The sequence below is a fragment of the Protopterus annectens genome, chromosome 4.part0 (genome assembly GCF_019279795.1).
Source record: "Protopterus annectens isolate FY-2018-M chromosome 4.part0, PAN1.0, whole genome shotgun sequence".
In the NCBI taxonomy this organism is placed as follows: Eukaryota; Metazoa; Chordata; order Ceratodontiformes; family Protopteridae; genus Protopterus; species Protopterus annectens.
In genome coordinates, this window is record NC_056733.1 from 1997731873 (window position 1) to 1997749035 (window position 17163).

A 17163-nucleotide genomic window follows, 5' to 3' on the forward strand; every position below is an offset into this window, starting at 1 on the left:
TGTAGCCTTGGTCTATGGTCTGCAAAATCCACTTGTCTTTTGTGATATAGTGCCAATTTTTGTGATTGTCCTGTTGCAGTGGCAGTGGTTGTGTCTGTGTCTCGCTGGTTATTGCCTTGCCACTGGCGTCCTCTGTAGGCACCTCCTCTGGATTGATTTCTGCCTCTGGAACGTCTATTCCTGCCTCTCTGAGATTTAGAGGAGTCTGGAAAGAACCAATTTTTGGAAGGCCAGTTCCTGCTAAACCTTGGGGGCTGAACCTGTAAGAAATCTTTAACTGTTTGTACAGATTTTGCCTTCTCTTCCATTTTCTTCATTACTTGCTGAGCAGGAGAACCAAATAGACTGGCCTTATCCATAGGAGCATCTAACAGCTTTGCTTTAACATGATCCGCAAGACCTGTTCTTTCAACCATGCATGCCTTCTTATAACTGTGCCAGTCATGGCTGATCTAAATGAAGCCTCCAGTGCATCATAGCCACATTTTAAAGAATGGTTACTAACCCGCTGAATGTTATTTACCATTTCTAAAACATATTTCTTATCTAAGGAGTCATCAGAGGACAGTTTCTTAGTTAACTGATCAAGCATAAACTCTTGGTATTGGATCATATGAAACTGACAGTTCAAAGCTCTAGCTGAAAGAGTAGCAGAGGTGTAAACTTTTTTACCCCATCTCTCTAAGGACCTGGATTCCCTTTCAGAAGGGAGAGGGTTGTTTTCTGAGGTTGAAGCTACTGCCTTAGGCCCCTGGGAGATAGTCTCAGGATCTGCAAGTGGGGCCTTGTATAGGTGGTGATGAGTGTCCGGTACCCTGTAAAACCTATCTGGTTTGGCAGGGGCTGGAGGTAAAGTATCAGGAGCAGTGCAAACATCATTAAATGCATCATCCACAACAGGCAGAACTGGAGGTATAGCTAAGGGCCTATGTTGCGGTAAGTGTAGAAAGGTCCTAAGCCTTTTTCTTGAATCTGAGAAATCTTTTCCCTGCCATTGGAATTGCTCTCTCATAGCATGTAAGGTTTCCCCAAAGGAAAATTCCTCTGGTGGAGAGGCAGATGGAATAGATTCTTCAGCATCGGAATCTTCATAAGTAGAAAAAGGAGTCTCTGGATGGTCTGTAATGTCTGAATCATCAGAAGAATCATCTGAGGACACTGGCTCTGGGGGCTCTGCTCTAGGTTTCTTTTCTGGAGGCTGAGAGGCCCTGTCTGGGTGAGATTGGGATCCCCTTATTAAAGAGATGAGATCCTCTGCCAGAGTAAGCATTTGAGAACTGGAACTGGGCCTGTGTGAGGGGGGGCTTAACAGGCACTGTTTTAGCAGTTTTGGCTGCTTTAGCCCTGGCAAAGGCCTTAATAGACATGGCTGCAGGAGGCCTAGCAGCACCACGTGCTGGGGTAGAGACATCCAAAGGGATGGTGTCTGATAATTCTATAGGAACCACATTAGTAGGCAAAACTTCAGAGGCCGATTCAACTAGGGTAGCAGGAGCCTCGGTAGTAGTCATGGATTCGGCTGAAGATTGACCCGTTTGCTCGGTTTTGGCCGAAACCGAGACACTCGCGGTTTGCTTAACCGTGGTTTCGGCCGAAACCGCGGACCGCGAGAGTCGGTCTTTCTTTGCGTTTTTTAACAATTTGAGAAGTCGGAGGATCCGACGGCATAATGTACGCAAAATCTGAGCCGAAAAACTGTTCAGCAAACTCCGACTGACGCCTAAGCGTTCGTCGGTTGAAGGAAGCACAGGCTAAACAGGCTGCTACGTCGTGGTCTGGGCCTAAACAAGGTAAGCAGTAAGAGTGGAAATCTTTATGAGGTATTTGTTTCCCACAAGTTAAACAGTTATTTACTTTTTCTGACATCGGCTGAGGCAAGAAAGAGTCCCCAACGGGGTACTTAGCTTTATAGAAGTCTTCGAAGTAGTATTCGGTAGTAGTAATCTCTGGATCTGACCGACCAGCACTTGCGAACAGCTTCTGCTTCGGGTGCCACGCGGCAAGAAAGACTGAGGAAAATGGTGTCGGCTGATGCCTTTATACCCGAAGACCAGCAGAGATGACGTCGGGTGAAGTGCGACACCAGCCGAGGTCAGACCCAGACTTTGGAATCCGGCCGACCGAAGGGCTGCCTGACGACAGGACAACCCATTTGTTATGACTGCAGATGCATCCTTGAAGGACATCTGAGGGAAGATAGGAGATGGTAGGGCATTATGGGTAAGGGGAGGAGCTCGGAGCAGATGCTAGAAAAAAGTTGCCGGCTCAGATCCAATACGGATCCGTATACCCACAGGTTGCAGATTAAATTAAATTAACTACTTCAGATATATATATATACACACACACACATATCTATATATCTATATAGATATATATATATATATATATATATATACACATATACTTATACACATACATACACACACATTATATATATATATATATATATATATATATATATATATATATACATATATAGGGTACCTGACAAATCTTTGAACGCTCAAATTTTCAATTGTTACATGGTCGAGACCAAACGTTCGAAATTTTGAGTGTTCGAAGATAGACTTTCAACGGCGACGTACGGTGCAGATAGGGAGAATTTCCCTTTTCTGCACTGAAGTGCGGTCTCTGCGTTGGTATATTGACGTGGGGGGGGTGTGGGCTTGCCCTGCTGCCTACGCTGTTTAGTGTTTTTTTTCTTTTTTTACTTTTTTTTTTGTTTGATGTTCGAACATCCAAATGTCGAACATTTGATCTCGACCATGTAATGTTCGACATTTTGGATGTTCTAACATTTAACATAGACCCTATATATATATATATATATATATATATATATATATATATATATATAGATACATACACACACACACACACACACACACACACACACACACACATATATATATATATATATATATATATATATATATATATATATATATATATACACACACACACACACACACACACACACACACACACACACACACACACACACACCTACAAATGGACAGACTACCCTGAAGACTATCTCAACAAAGTTCGCAGATGACTGCCAACTGGGAGCCATTACTGAATCCCCAAATTATGTGGATACTCTACAAAAGGGCCTTACAGAAACAGATGCTTGGTGCCAGAGCCATGGGCTCAAGTTCAATGCCAAGAAATGTATAGTTATCCCCTTTGGGATAAAAAACATGTACCCGTGAATTACCACATAGGTGGCAATACACTAAACATTAAGTGTGATAAGAGGACTTAGGGACACAGGTGGACAGTGGTCTCACCTTCAATAACCACAGCGCCACAAAACACAGGAAATCCTTCTGTGTGGCACACCTCATCACTAAGGGGTTTTCATCCAGAAAAAAGGAGGTCGTTGTCCCACTGTACTCATCCCTCATTAGACCCATTATAAAATACAATGCCCCATTTGGTATATACCTCTCAAGACATCTGCAACAACTGGAAAGGCTGCAGAAATACCTCACTAAAAGAATCACAGGCCTAAATCAGACGCCCTATACTGACCGCCTTAAAAAACTCCAGCTATACTCTGTCGCATATCGTCTACTCCGAGGTGATCTCTGCTTAACATACAAGGCCATATCAAACCCAGAGCTGCTGGACATGCTACACTTAAAGAAATCCCAATTCCTCACAGCCACACGCTCCAGGGATTGAAACCTTGTCATCACAATAAACTAAACATGCTGAAGGGTTAGGTTCCTGACCCAGACACTCCCCAGACTCTGGAACAGACTGCCCATACATGTCAAGCAGAGCACCTCTTTGGCCCTCTTCAAAAGGAACCTTGATGATTGGATGGGAGAAAGGAAATTCACCCCGGGGATTAAGTCAGTCGCCCTGCTAGACAAGGGTCCAGGGAAGTAAATAGTGTGGGAAGAAATAGCCAGGGAATTGTTATGGCTAGGCTTGTATAGGCCCTAGGGCCGACAGCCTAGTACCAACCTATGAACTTACTAGCAGAGAATGCAATACTGAAAGTGAGGTTCCTACTACTGACTAGCCTATGTTGTCAAGACAAATGTTTAAGATATGCTCCCTTCTTGAAAAATGTTGCACTAACCATTACTGCAAAAAAGGTAAATGTATAAAACAGGCATGTGATGGCAAAAAAAAAAACAAAGTAATTCAACAAAATGGTAAGTGAAACAGCTTTCTCTTGCTCTTTTCCTACTTTGCTAGAGTTCACATAGTATTAGCTACTCAGTTCATGTAGCAATGATGACAGATAAGCATACAAATTGCCACAATCATTAAAATCTTAGAAATGTACCAGTCACTCAGACAGCTGAACTGTTTAAAAAGCCATAAATACTACATTCGAATAAGCAATACTATAAAAATATGAAACATTTACATTTTTCAAGTTAAACAGAGAGCACAATAGGGTTTTAACGTTTATTTCCCCAGTACAGCCTAGCCTGTCATCCAAAGGTTCAACAAGCTAGTACACGGCTGCTTCTCTTTCAGTTTAACTGCATTTCAAATGACAGAATGCTGCAAAAATAGCCCATGTTCAACAAAAATATGACCACAAAATAATCTTTATACTCTCTACAGTGTTTCTGAATCATCAATCAAACTTTAAACACAAAGTAGATAAAAGCTATGGTGGCTAATCTTGTATGTTTCTGAATACAGCAAACTTGTTCATGCAACACTTGTGCTCAAAGGGGAAGGCACAGCATCTCCTACAATGAGCCACCTTAAAGATTTTTTATTTTATTTTATGCAAATTCATTACTCTCCACTTAATTTAGTGTGCTGGAACCTCAAAACAGAGGCAACTTATTCCAATTAAAAAAAAAAACTTGAATGCATGGCATGCAAGCCTTAAAAATACATGTTCCCCTAAAGTGGCTCAAAATAGATTGTTCATGGTTGCCAATATCTAAGTCTAAAACAAACAGATGAGGCATATTATTAAAGGTGTTCAAGACCATTAATTTGTACATCTAAGCACACCTCATTATCAGTCTTTGTTCAGCAGTAAATTTGCACCAAACCTCTTAAGAAAGTTTCCATATCTTTCTCGTGAAACAAATTCTGAAATCATCTCAGCAGTGCAGTAGTCCACAAAGAAATGTCTTCTACAAAACATCTGATGAAAAAGCATAAAACCTAAACTATGCAGCTTCCTTAAAATACAAAGCCACTCTGCCAGGATAAAGAAGGTGGCTTTACTGCAAAGCAAGATGCTCAACATTAAGTCATTTTTCTTTAAGGAAAACTTTCGCTCAATGCTTTACTGAAAGATCTTTCAATTATGACATGGAAATTATTCACAGCATGAAATAAATATTTGGTGCAAATACACAGGGAAGCCTTTCTGATTTTTCATATTTCAGGTTTACAAGCAACAGGAATAATACAAGCCTATACAACTCTGAAACAAAAATATATATAAAAAAGGCAATTAACACGGTTTGGAGAAGTAAACTAAAGTCTGCTGCAAGTAATATGTAAATCATTACACAGAACACTGCTGCTAAACCGGTCGTTAAGTCCAGTGTAGATCAATAAAAACTCATTTTGGTGGTTTACAGGATTTATTGTTAGCCCCTTATAGGCAAATCAAGTTTGCATGCGTTCACATACAGCATCACACCCATACTCCACTCTCGTACATACTTCATTTCAGGACTAGGAACCTGCTCCAAAAATGTAGAGTCCTAGCTTGAATAAATGAGCCTGGCTCCACAGGATTGAGTCCAGACACTCATTTGAAGGGATCCATACACACGGTGCTTTATGGCAAGGCCTGGGCTCAACCTCCTTGGACTAGAAATGGGTATCCAATTTCTCCTCCACTTAACACTTGTAGATGATATTGTACTGCATGTTTCCAATTGCCGAGTCTTACATAATGTTCCTTCTCAGGCACTGATGATCTTGACCTATAGCCCTTATTCAGAGTACAACCTAAAAGCATTCGGTATGATATTTGTCGTAACATTTTCCACTCACTCTCATTCGCACCCACTCGCCATCTTGACTTCATTTGGACTTTTCTGATACCAAATGGACTCTGCACATTTTCTTTCCGATTAATGCAGCAGTGGATCCCATGAGCCAAGCATGATGGATCAAACCTTTTTCAGTGCTGCATTTTTTTTTCTTTTCCCCCCAAAAGGATTTCTCTTCTAGAACTGGAAACCTTCGGCTGGTACATTGGCAGATGAATTGAAACCAAATGTTCCTCCCTGGATGGATTCTGGAACAAGACTAGGATCTTCATCAATCTAGGAAAGGCGAAAAAAATAAATTAGCTTGTCTATTCTTCCAGCACAGTACAAAACATGATATGCCTACCTTAAAAGTAGGTCATTTGAGAGACACTCAAGTAAGGGATACATATATCTTTGCTGCATCAACTTGTGGTAAACTTTTCTAGTACTATCCACATCCCTCATGGAAGCCTTTGCTAGTTTCAATGCCACTATGCTTTTTTCTCCCCAGCCTATACTAACTTGCAAAATTCAGTTCTTCTAACCACAAATTCTCTTCCTTAAGAAGGAGTCTCACTGCATCACAGAACATTACTACAATTCTAAACATATGCTGTACTGACAGACAGTAATCATCATATAGAAACTGTGACACGTTTACACAGGGGGTGTAATAAGTTGCCCAGCTGTCGCAACACTTTCTACCGAGGCTCAGTTATTAAGCAAAGGCTTTACATAACTGTGCCAACTTAATTCCAGGAGAACTACACTAGTAAATACATGTGGGTAGAATCATAAAAACCACCAAAGACTTATTGGCAAAGATGCTCCTCTACTAACAATCCAATACTTCTCCTATGGGCACTCATCTTCATCTCTTCACATTAATTTAACACAATACTAGCCTTCTATTCCCACTCTTCTTAAGCCTACTCCTCTTTCATCAGTCTCATTTTACATTGTCACAACAATCTATATAGCACTCAAAATGTTCTACTGATAGATTTAGAGCAGCTAATGGCATGTACTCTATTGCTAGGAAGCTATTTTTTTATTATTATGACCTACTGTAATAATGTTCATTCTCAACCTAACAATGGCAAAGGCATGCTATGAAACAATCCTGTATTTCAGTACTCATGATTATCGTTTTTATATTACTGTGTTACTGCCTTGATGGCGCAAGTCATACCTGAAAAAGGTCTTTGGACCACCACTGTATATACAAGATGACAAAACTAAAAAACACATGCCAAAGTAGCCCAACGAGAACAAGATTTACCAAAACTTGTTTTGCCACAGCACTGAGAATGTAATTTGTAACACTTTACAAGGGTGTAACCCCTTGCCAGATATCTTCACAAATGTCCTTGCACAGACATAGATATATCTATATATATCTATCTATCTATATATAGTACACTTTTGCACCTACCATAAATGTAGAGTGCTAATACAGCAGCAGTAATCACAGATGTGTTTTCTGCCATCAGGCGGTCCCTCGGTCGGCCGAATTCCAAAGTCTTGGTCCGGCGTCGGTTGTCGTCGCTTTCTCTTCTGACGTCAGTGAGGCCAGAGTATATAAGACACAGCCGACGCCATGTTCTTCAGTCTTTCTTGCCCTAGATGTCAGGTGCCCCCAGAAGGAAGGCAATACATAAATAATGCTTATATGCATATACAAGCAATGCAATAAAATCCAAAATCAGTGGTTGCAAGCAAATAAAACATAGCAGGATAACCCAGTCAGGTAGTATGAAGAGGTTGTTAGGCCCCATGCCTTTACCAAGTGGGGAAGGAGGGTGGGAAACCTGTACTGCAGCTGTATTAGCACTTGAACATCTACATTTATGGTAGGTACAAAACTGTACTATGCTCATCGTGCATACAGCTGCAGTAATCACAGATGGGTAGAGTCCCAAAGCTATGCACAGGGTGGTAGGTACTAGGAGGAACTGGGTTGAGCCAGAATGCCCTGCAAAACAGCAGTGGCAAAGCCTGCTCTTGTTCTGGAATATAAAGGCAGGTGGTAGTGTTTTGTGAAGGTATGTACAGAACTCCAAGTGGCTGCCTCCAAAATATCTTTGGTAGGAACTCCTCTGAGGAAGGCTGTAGAGGTAGCTGTGGCCCTGGTGGAGTGTGATCTGATACCTGTAGGAACAGATTTCCCATGATAGGAATAACAAAACCGTATGCAGTGGCCTATCCACTTTGAAATAGTCTGTTTTGTAACTGGTTTCCCTTGAGCCCCTACAGCATAGGACACAAAGAGTTGTTCTGATTTCCTGAAGGACTTTGTTCTGTCCAAATAATAACGTAGCTGCCTATGGATGTGAGTGTAGCAGCCTTTCCCCATTGTTTTGAGGATTGGGGTAAAAGGTAGGTAGGTGAATGGCTTGATTTAAAGCTACCCTGGATACCACTTTAGGCATAAATGATGGGTTGGTACGAAGGGAAACCCTGTCCTGATGGAAAATAAGAAAGGGCTGCACCGCCATGAGGGCCTGTAGTTCAGAAACCCTACGAGCTGAAGTGATAGCCAGAAGGAAGGCTGTTTTCCAGGACAAATATTGCAAATCTGTTGAGGCAGCTGGTTCAAAAGGAGGCAATGTTAATTTTTCTAGTATGTAATTAAAATCCCAGGCTGGTATTGGTTGCTTCCTTGGTGGTCTTATATTCTTAGCCCCTCTGAGGAACTGTCGTAAGAGTGGGTGAGAAAATAAAGGAGGATCCGTGTTGAATTCTGCAGAAATGGCTGAGGCATGGATTTTATGGAAGAAAATGAAAGTCCACTGTTCAGCAGCTCAGCTAGATACTGTAATACCTGAGGCAAGTTCAGTTTTCTAGGGTCCTGGCCTCTTTTCTCATTCCAAGAGCAAAACCGCTTCCATTTTGCGGAGTAAGCTTTTCTAGTAGATGGCCTTCTGGCCTCCAAAATGAAATCCTGCACCTCCTTGGAGAGTAGGGTCTGTTGTGGTGTTAAGGAATTTTCCATGCAGCGAGATTGAGTGTTTTCAGCTGACTGTGAAGAGTTTTGTAGCTGTGCTGAGTCAGCAGAAGAGGCATTAGAGGCAGGGACCAGGGAGGAGTATGTGTTAGGCTCCTCAGGAGTGGGTACCAGTGTTGCCTTGGCCAATCTGGAGCAATCAGTATCATCTTCAGTTTGTCTGTTCTTGCTTTCAAAAGCACCTTGGGCAGAAGAGGCAGAGGTGGGAATGCGTAAACTGTCCATGCTGTCCAACTGAATGAAAGGGCGTCCACTCTCCAGGCCTTTGGATGAAAGGTCCTCGAACAAAACTTTTCCAATTGATGATTCCTGTGGGAGGCAAAAAGATCTATGTCTGGCCTCCCCCATGCTTGGATTATGTCTGTAAACACCTGAGGATGTAACTTCCATTCGTGTGGATCTGCCATATTTCTGCTTAGATTGTCTGCCAGTGTGTTTTCCAATCCTGGCAAGTACTGTGCTTTAAGTTTGATTTGCCTTTCCAGAGCCAAGTTCCAAAGAGTCATGGCTAGTCTGCACAAGGGGTATGAATGTGTTCCTCCTTGTTTGTTTATGTACCACATTACTGTGGTGTTGTCTGCTCTTATCAGTAATTGTCCTGGATGCAGGAAGTCCTTGAAAGCTGTAATTGCATTTATTACTGCTAGCATTTCTTTTTGATTGATGTGAAGGTGCTTTTCCTTTTGGGACCATTTGCCCTGAATGCACCTGTCCGTCATGCGCGCCCCCCAGGCGTAATCTGAAGCGTCTGTGGTGATGACTTGCTTTGCTTGAGGCTTGCAGAATGGGAGGCCTGTGTTTGCTTGACATGCTTGGGCCCACCATAGTAATTCCTTTTGCAAACATGGAATTATTGGTAATATTGTTTCCAAACTGTGACTGTGTTGAGACCATAGGTTTTTTAGGTACCATTGAAGTTTCCTCAAATGCAGCTTTGCACATGGGATTAAAAGAATGCAAGATGCCATGAATCCCAGAGCCTGCAGGATTTTCCTTGCAGTAAGCCTGGTACTTTTTGCTAGTATTTTGAAGTACTGAGATAGTTGCCCCTGTTTTTCTGGTGTAAGGTAGGCCATCTGGGTGTTTGTGTCCAAGTTGGCACCCAGGAAAGTTATTTTCTGAGATGGTGTTAGCCTTGATTTCTCTTTGTTGATTGTATATCCCAGAGAAAGCAGTAACCGTGTCACATATGCCAGATGTTCCAGAAGTATGTGCTTGCTGTCCGCTTGGATCAGGAAGTCGTCCAGATAAGGGTAAATTTGTATCCCTTGAAGTCTGCAGTAGGCAATCACTGATGCCAGGCACTTTGTGAATACTCTGGGTGCAGTAGATAAGCCAAAGGGCAATGCAGAGAATTGATAGTGGATTGAACCTGCAAGAAATCTGAGGTATCTTCTGCAGCTTTGTCTGATTGGGACATGCAGGTATGCCTCCTTGAGGTCCAATGTTACCAGCCAAAACTCCTTGCCCAGCATGGGAAGAAGCTGCTGTAGTGTGAGCATCTTGAATTTTGGTACGAGTAGAAATGTGTTTAGGATGGATAAGTCCAAAATGGGTCTCCAGTCGGTTCCTTTCCTTGGTACCAGAAAAGTCTTGAATAAAAGCCTTGACCTTGTTGGTGAGTAGGTACCTCTTGAATAGCTCTCATGCTTATGAGCTTTGAAATTTGCAGTTGTGCCTCTGCCCTTTGATTTTGTGGCAGGTTTGGCATGCCTCTCATTTTGGAAGAGTGTGAAATTGAAATTTGTAGCCTCTGTTTATAATGTCCAGGATCCATTTGTCTGTTGTGACAATATGCCAATTGCTTGCAAATAATGCTAGTTTCCCTCCCAAAGGTGCTGCCAGCTGAGACATGCTTGGCATGGAAATGAGGGAGTCATTGGGTTTGCTTCCTGTATTGTTGTGCACTGTCTTCGCCACCTCTTGGTGCTGGAGTTTGCCACTGTCGGCCTCTATATGATCCTTGTGATTGCCCTCTGCCCCTTGTGCGTCTGTATCTACCTCTTTGGGGCTTGTCAGTGGCTGGAAAGGACCAGTTTTTGAAGGCCAATTTCTGCTGAAACGTGGTGGCTGGACCTGTAAGAAAGCTTTGACAGTTTGCATAGATTTGGCTTTTTCTTCCATTTTCCGTAGTATCTCCTCAGCATTAGTACCAAACAGCACATCCTTTTGTAAAGGAGCATCTAGAAGTTTAGCTTTCACATGATCAGGCAAATTTTGTTCCCTAAGCCAGGCATGTCTGCGAATGATTGATCCTGTAGCAGCTGCTCTACTTGAGGCCTCTAGGGCATCATAACCACATTGTAAGGTGTGTTTACCCACTTGCTCCGCACTATGCATCATATCCTGTAACTCCTTTAAATCTGGTTGTTCAGGTTGAGACATTTTGTTCCTTAATTGTGATAACAGGAACTGTTGATATTTAAGCATATGAAACTGACAATTTAAGGCCCTCATGGCTAGGGTGGCCGAGGTATATACCTTTTTACCCCACCTTTCTAAATATCTTGATTCCCTTTCTGCAGGAAGTGGATTCTTGGCAGTGGAGGCCTTCAATCCCTTGGGGCCTTGTGAAATGGTTTCAGGGTCAGCATTATGGCTTTTGAAGAGAAATTGGTGAGAGCTGGGTACTCTGTAATACCTATCAGGTTTGACTGGTGCAGGAGGCAGAGAATCCGGGTTAAGACAAGCCTCCGAAAAAGAAGAAGAGGGCCTAAATACACCATGGGTGGAGGTGGACCTGTCCACATTAGTAGGCTCAACATTGGCAGAGGCTTCGGTTGTAGTCTGGGAAAGGGCCGAGGTCCCAGCGGTCTCAGGTACAGAGGACACCGCCAAATGACACAGTCATTGTCCATGCTGGTTGTCCATGCTGGTGTGAACGACCTGAGACGTACCTCCCTGGACTACATGAAAAGAGACATAGAGGAGCTCTCTGATTATGTAGCCCAGGCAGGTATGACCCTAACCCTGAGCAGTATCCTTCCTTCACCAAGAATGATGCCACAATATAGAGACAAGATGATCAGCTTTAACAATTGGCTTAATGTCTGGTGTCATTCAAAGGGGATCCAGTGTCTGTCTGCCTGGGATGACATGCTTGACAAGCCACGCTGCTTCGCAAGGGATGGCTTGCACCTGTCACCCCTGGGATTCCAGATATTGGCTAAGGCTCTTGCCACCCCATAGTGCCTTTTTAGGCAAGGCTCAAATTCTAAACCTACCACCCTAGAAAACAAAAATGGGAAGAAACTGAGGGTAATGCTGCTCAATGCCAGAAGTCTAAATCTCAAAATGCACGCACTCGAGGCCCTTCTCAGTATGGAGAACATCGATGTCTGTGCTGTAACTGAAACCTGGTTCAAGGCTCCTGAGAGCACCCGGCACTATTAGGTTTTACCTCATATCATGCGTGCCGCCCCAAAACCCGGACCACACCACAAAAGGAGGGGGTGTACCCATATTCATAAAGGATACCCACACCTCCAGGTTGGTGGCAACGCACAAGCTCGGAAACCATCCAGGTGCAACTAACCATAGGCAAAACTGCTCTACAAATTGTAGCATGCTACAGGCCACCCTCTCAAACTCAGGAACCCCACACAGCCTTCCTGAAGACACTGGAGGGTATAAATCTATCTCCAAACACCATCATATTGGGTGACTTCAACTACCCGAATATAGACTGGGAACATTACTCAAGCCCTAACTTTCTAGCCCAACGGTTCCTGGAGTTCATAAATTCAAATGCCATGGAACAGCTAGTCACTGTTCCCACGAGAGGAGAAAATATACTAGATCTCATTGTCACAAACATGGGGACAAAATGCTCCACACGAAGTATATCCCTCATTGGTGAGATCTGATCATAAACTAATCTCACTGGAAATCCACATCCCGCCCCCACCCCAAACAAAAAAGACCATAGTGAAGAACTTCTCTAAAGCAAACTTCACACTACTCAAGACTGGTGTAGTATCCTTCAAGGCCCCTGAGCCAGGAAACCACAACCCAAGCTGCGGAAGCCCTTACAAATGCCTTCTATGAACACCTCCAGGACTGCATGATCAGGCAATCCCAAATAAAACCAAGACTCTTTCCACAAAGGGCAAACGTCCAGTCTGGTGGACCCCAGCCATTAACAAAATTTACAATAAGAGGAGAAAGCTATTACATGATAGAACAAAATCCATAAAAGGGAAGTCACCCCTGATCATTATTAGTAAAAAAAATACGAGCACTCATAAAATCAACTAAGGCCAAATTTGAGAGAAAAATTGCCATGGATTCAAAGGACAATCATAAGGCCTTTTTCAGCTATGTTAGGAACCTGGGTGGAAACTCCCAGATATGCTCAGAATTAGTCCAAAATGATACAAAAATCACTGAACCCACAGACATTGCCAACATACTGGCAGACAGGTTCAGTGCAAACTTCACCCCTCTCCCCTAAAGGAGAGATAACTATCACAGCCGAGTGTATTCTGCCGGACAGCTCTAATGCGCAGGTGAAAGCGGCTCTCTAAAGCTAAAAACACAGCATCAATGGGACGGATGGTGTCCCCGGCTGTGTGCTACACGAGCTAAATGAGGAATTAACCCGCACATAAGGCAGCTGTTTAATCTCAGCCTTACCACAGGATACGTGCCCAAGGAGTGGCGACGGCAACTGTGGTCCCACTCCACAAAGGCGGCGCCTCACGGACCCTGGTAATTACCGCCCATAAGCTTAACAAGTCTAGTCTGCAAAGCTATGGAGAGGATCATAATGGAGCTCATAAACAAAGATATAGGGACTTGCAGACATTGGACCCGACCCAGTTTGGCTTTGTCAAGGGAAGATCATGCCTTTTGAACTTGGTCTACTTCTTGAAACAGTCACCAAGGCCATTGATGAGGAAAGGCAGTCCATACAGCCTACCTTGACCTTGCAAGGCTTTCGACACAATACCCCACTCGGGTATTGTAGAAAAACTTACCAGCTTAAATGTAAACCCATATGTCACAAGATGGGTTGCAAACTGGCTTAAGGACAGAACCCACAGGGTTAGAGTTGCTGGCGCTGTGTCAGACTCCAAGCCGGTCACAAGTGGTGTCCCACAGGGCTCGGTCCTTGGCCCCTATTGTTTGGCATCTACTTCTCAGAAGTACAGGCCAGCATGGGAGGACTTTGGCTGACAAAGTTTGCAGGCGACTGCAAACTGGGCGCCATAGTGGAAAGTGCATCGGACACGGATATCCTTCAGAAGGGACTCACGGAAACAGATAGCTGGTGCCAGAGCCATGGCCTGAAGTTAAACGCCAAAAATGTATAGTCATACCCTTGGGAAAAACAAGGTAACCCCAAGCTACCATATAGGTGGCAATCCACTAAGCACAGAAGAGGTTATCAGGGACCTGGGGACCCAGGTTGACAGTGGCCTTTCTTTTGACACTCACATTGCTAAAGTGGTTAGAAAGACCTTCTACATTGCCCACCCGATCATGAAGGGATTCACATCCAGATCTAGTGAGGTCATTGTTCCCTGTACTCTTCACTTATCAGACCAATGATCGAGTACAATGCCCCATTCGGGATGTATCTCACCCGACATCTGCAGCAATTGGAGAGACCCCAAAAGTTCCTCACCAAAAGGATAAAGGGACTCCAAAATCTGTCATATGCTGCCAGATTGAAGAAACTCCAGCTCTATTCAGTCGCATACCGTCTGCTCAGAGGTGACATGTGCCTGACATACAAGGCCATGTCCAACCCGGAATTAATGGACATGCTCCACCTCAAAAATCCAAATCCACCAAAACCACTAGAGCAAGCGACTTAAACCTTAGCACGGATATAAATAGGACGTGCTGGAGGGATAGATTTATCACTCAGAGACTCCCTATGCTGTGGAATAAAATCCCGGTCCATGTGAGGCAGAGCACCTCGCTGACTCTGTTCAAGAGAAATCTAGACCTGTGGATGGGAGATCGTAGGTTTACCCCGGGAATCATCTCTGTCTCACTGCTGGACAGAGGCACAACAAACTAATGGGCACAGTATTTTTTCATATAAGGGGTGGCGTAAGCCACAAAAATTTGGGCTAGGCTTATAAATGCCTTAGGGCAGATAGCCTAGTATAAACCTATGAACCTATAAATGAGTGTCGTCAGTAGTCAGGGACTGCAAAGGCATCTCGCTGAGAACCGGACCACGTGGAGCCTGTTTTGGCGTGGTGTCGGCGGGGACCGCGGGCCTCGCGTGTCGGTCCTTTTCCTTGTGTTTTTTGGACAAAACGGTAGTCGGAGTGTCCAACGACATTTTATAATCAAAAGCTTTAACAAAGTAGTGCTGGGCGAACTCCGCCCGACGCTTAATAGTGCGTTTATTGAAGGTAGCGCAAAAGCGACAGCCTGAGACGTCGTGGTCTGGGCCCAAACAAGGTATGCAGAGGGAATGGAAATCCTTATGCGGTATTTGCTTCCCACAAGAAATACAATTATTAACTTTTTCTGACATCGGTCTGAGGCAAGAAAAGTTTCAACGGGTACTTAGATTTAATGAAGACTTGGTTTCCAAAATATTCGTAATTCAGGAGCTGGCCGACCGGCACTTGCGAACTGCTTCTGCTTCGGGCACCAAGGCAAAAGACTGAAGAACATGGCGTCGGCTGTGTCTTGTATACTCTGGCCTCACTGACGTCAGAAGAGAAAGCGACGACAACCGACGCCGGACCAAGACTTTGGAATTCGGCCGACCGAGGGACCGCCTGACGGCAGAAAACCCATCTGTGATTACTGCAGCTGTATGCACGATGAACATATATATATATATATATATATATATATATATATATATATATATATACACACACACACACACACACACACACACAAACAAATGGATCTACTTCAGTAGACCAAAATGTTAAAATCCCAAAATGTAATACACCAAGACAAAAAGTGCAAAGGTTTATAATACTGAAACTTAAAAGGGAGACTTTCGGAACATAGAAAATGTAACTGCAGCCGTTATGCATCTCTTCTGACACTGGTGAAGCATTCAAAACAAAATAAACATCTTTTATTTCATGACAAATACTTTTTCTTCACTTCATTTTGTTTGTGTGTTCTTTAGTGCAACACAAATTAAACTCTTATAATAGGAAGTGTATTACACATTTACATTTTTAAAAGTGCAGCTATAGCTTTCAGAAATTCCAGCGTTCAAAGTAGTAATCAGTAAAACTGTAATCACTTAATGAATCAGAAACTCTTTCCCCAAAGAATTTTCCCGTTTATAAAGAAAACTTTGTTAGATCAATGTTATCTAATGTTAGATTATCAATATTATTTAGCTTTACAGCTTTCCTTCACACTCCTCCTACGTGCTGTCAAAAAGTTTTTCTGTTGGTAGACTTGCAACAAAATCAAAGAGAAGTAAAAGCCATCACATCAACAAGCAGACAAAAAGCATCTCCTTACAAACCTACTTTTTACTTTAAATCACCACAAATTAAATATTTTTTTATTTCAGCAGGGTCTTCGGTATGGTTATGTGGAACTGACAAGTTCTTCACCATTAGCTACACAAACTGTAACAGCTCTTACCTTACCAGCTTTGTACTTAAAAGCCCAGTATTTCTTTACTTTTATGCTTTTCTCCAAAAGGTACAAGTATCCATCCACTACTAACACCAGTTTTCCTTTCTGGGCTAAAGTAGTTGAATACAGTGTGCTAATACTGCCTGGAGCATCACAGGTAACATCCGCCTTGTTTGAGTAGGTACGTGTGTTACACGCTTATTTAAATACCTTCCTGTTATTTGATGGTTTTCGAAATTATGAAAGTTGATCGTTTAAAGTTTCAGTATTATAAACATTCATGATTTTCATCTCAGTTACTTTAAATTTTGGGATTTTAACATTGAACTACTCAAGTAGATCCAAACACACACATTTACATAACACACACACACACACATATATATATATATATATATATACATATATACACACACATATATATATATATATATATATATATATATATATATATATATATACACACATATATATATATATATATATATATATATATATATATACACACACACACACACATATATACATACATATCTTGTGAGGCAATCACTGCCCTAGTAGATAAGGTCGCATCTTAAAACTAGTCAA

The 17163-nt window shown here is 42.6% G+C and overlaps 1 protein-coding gene across 1 annotated transcript in view; it reads right to left on the minus strand.

Moving 5' to 3' along the window:
• Window positions 1-4420: 4420 nt before the first annotated feature.
• Window positions 4421-17163, minus strand: part of KPNA4 (karyopherin subunit alpha 4) — a 1407074-nt gene continuing 1394331 nt past the window's right edge. Inside the window, exon 20 of the mRNA XM_044069621.1 lies at window positions 4421-6278. Coding sequence (XP_043925556.1) covers window positions 6180-6278 — 99 coding nt within the window. The 3' untranslated portion in view covers window positions 4421-6179. The remainder of the gene's footprint in view (window positions 6279-17163) is intronic.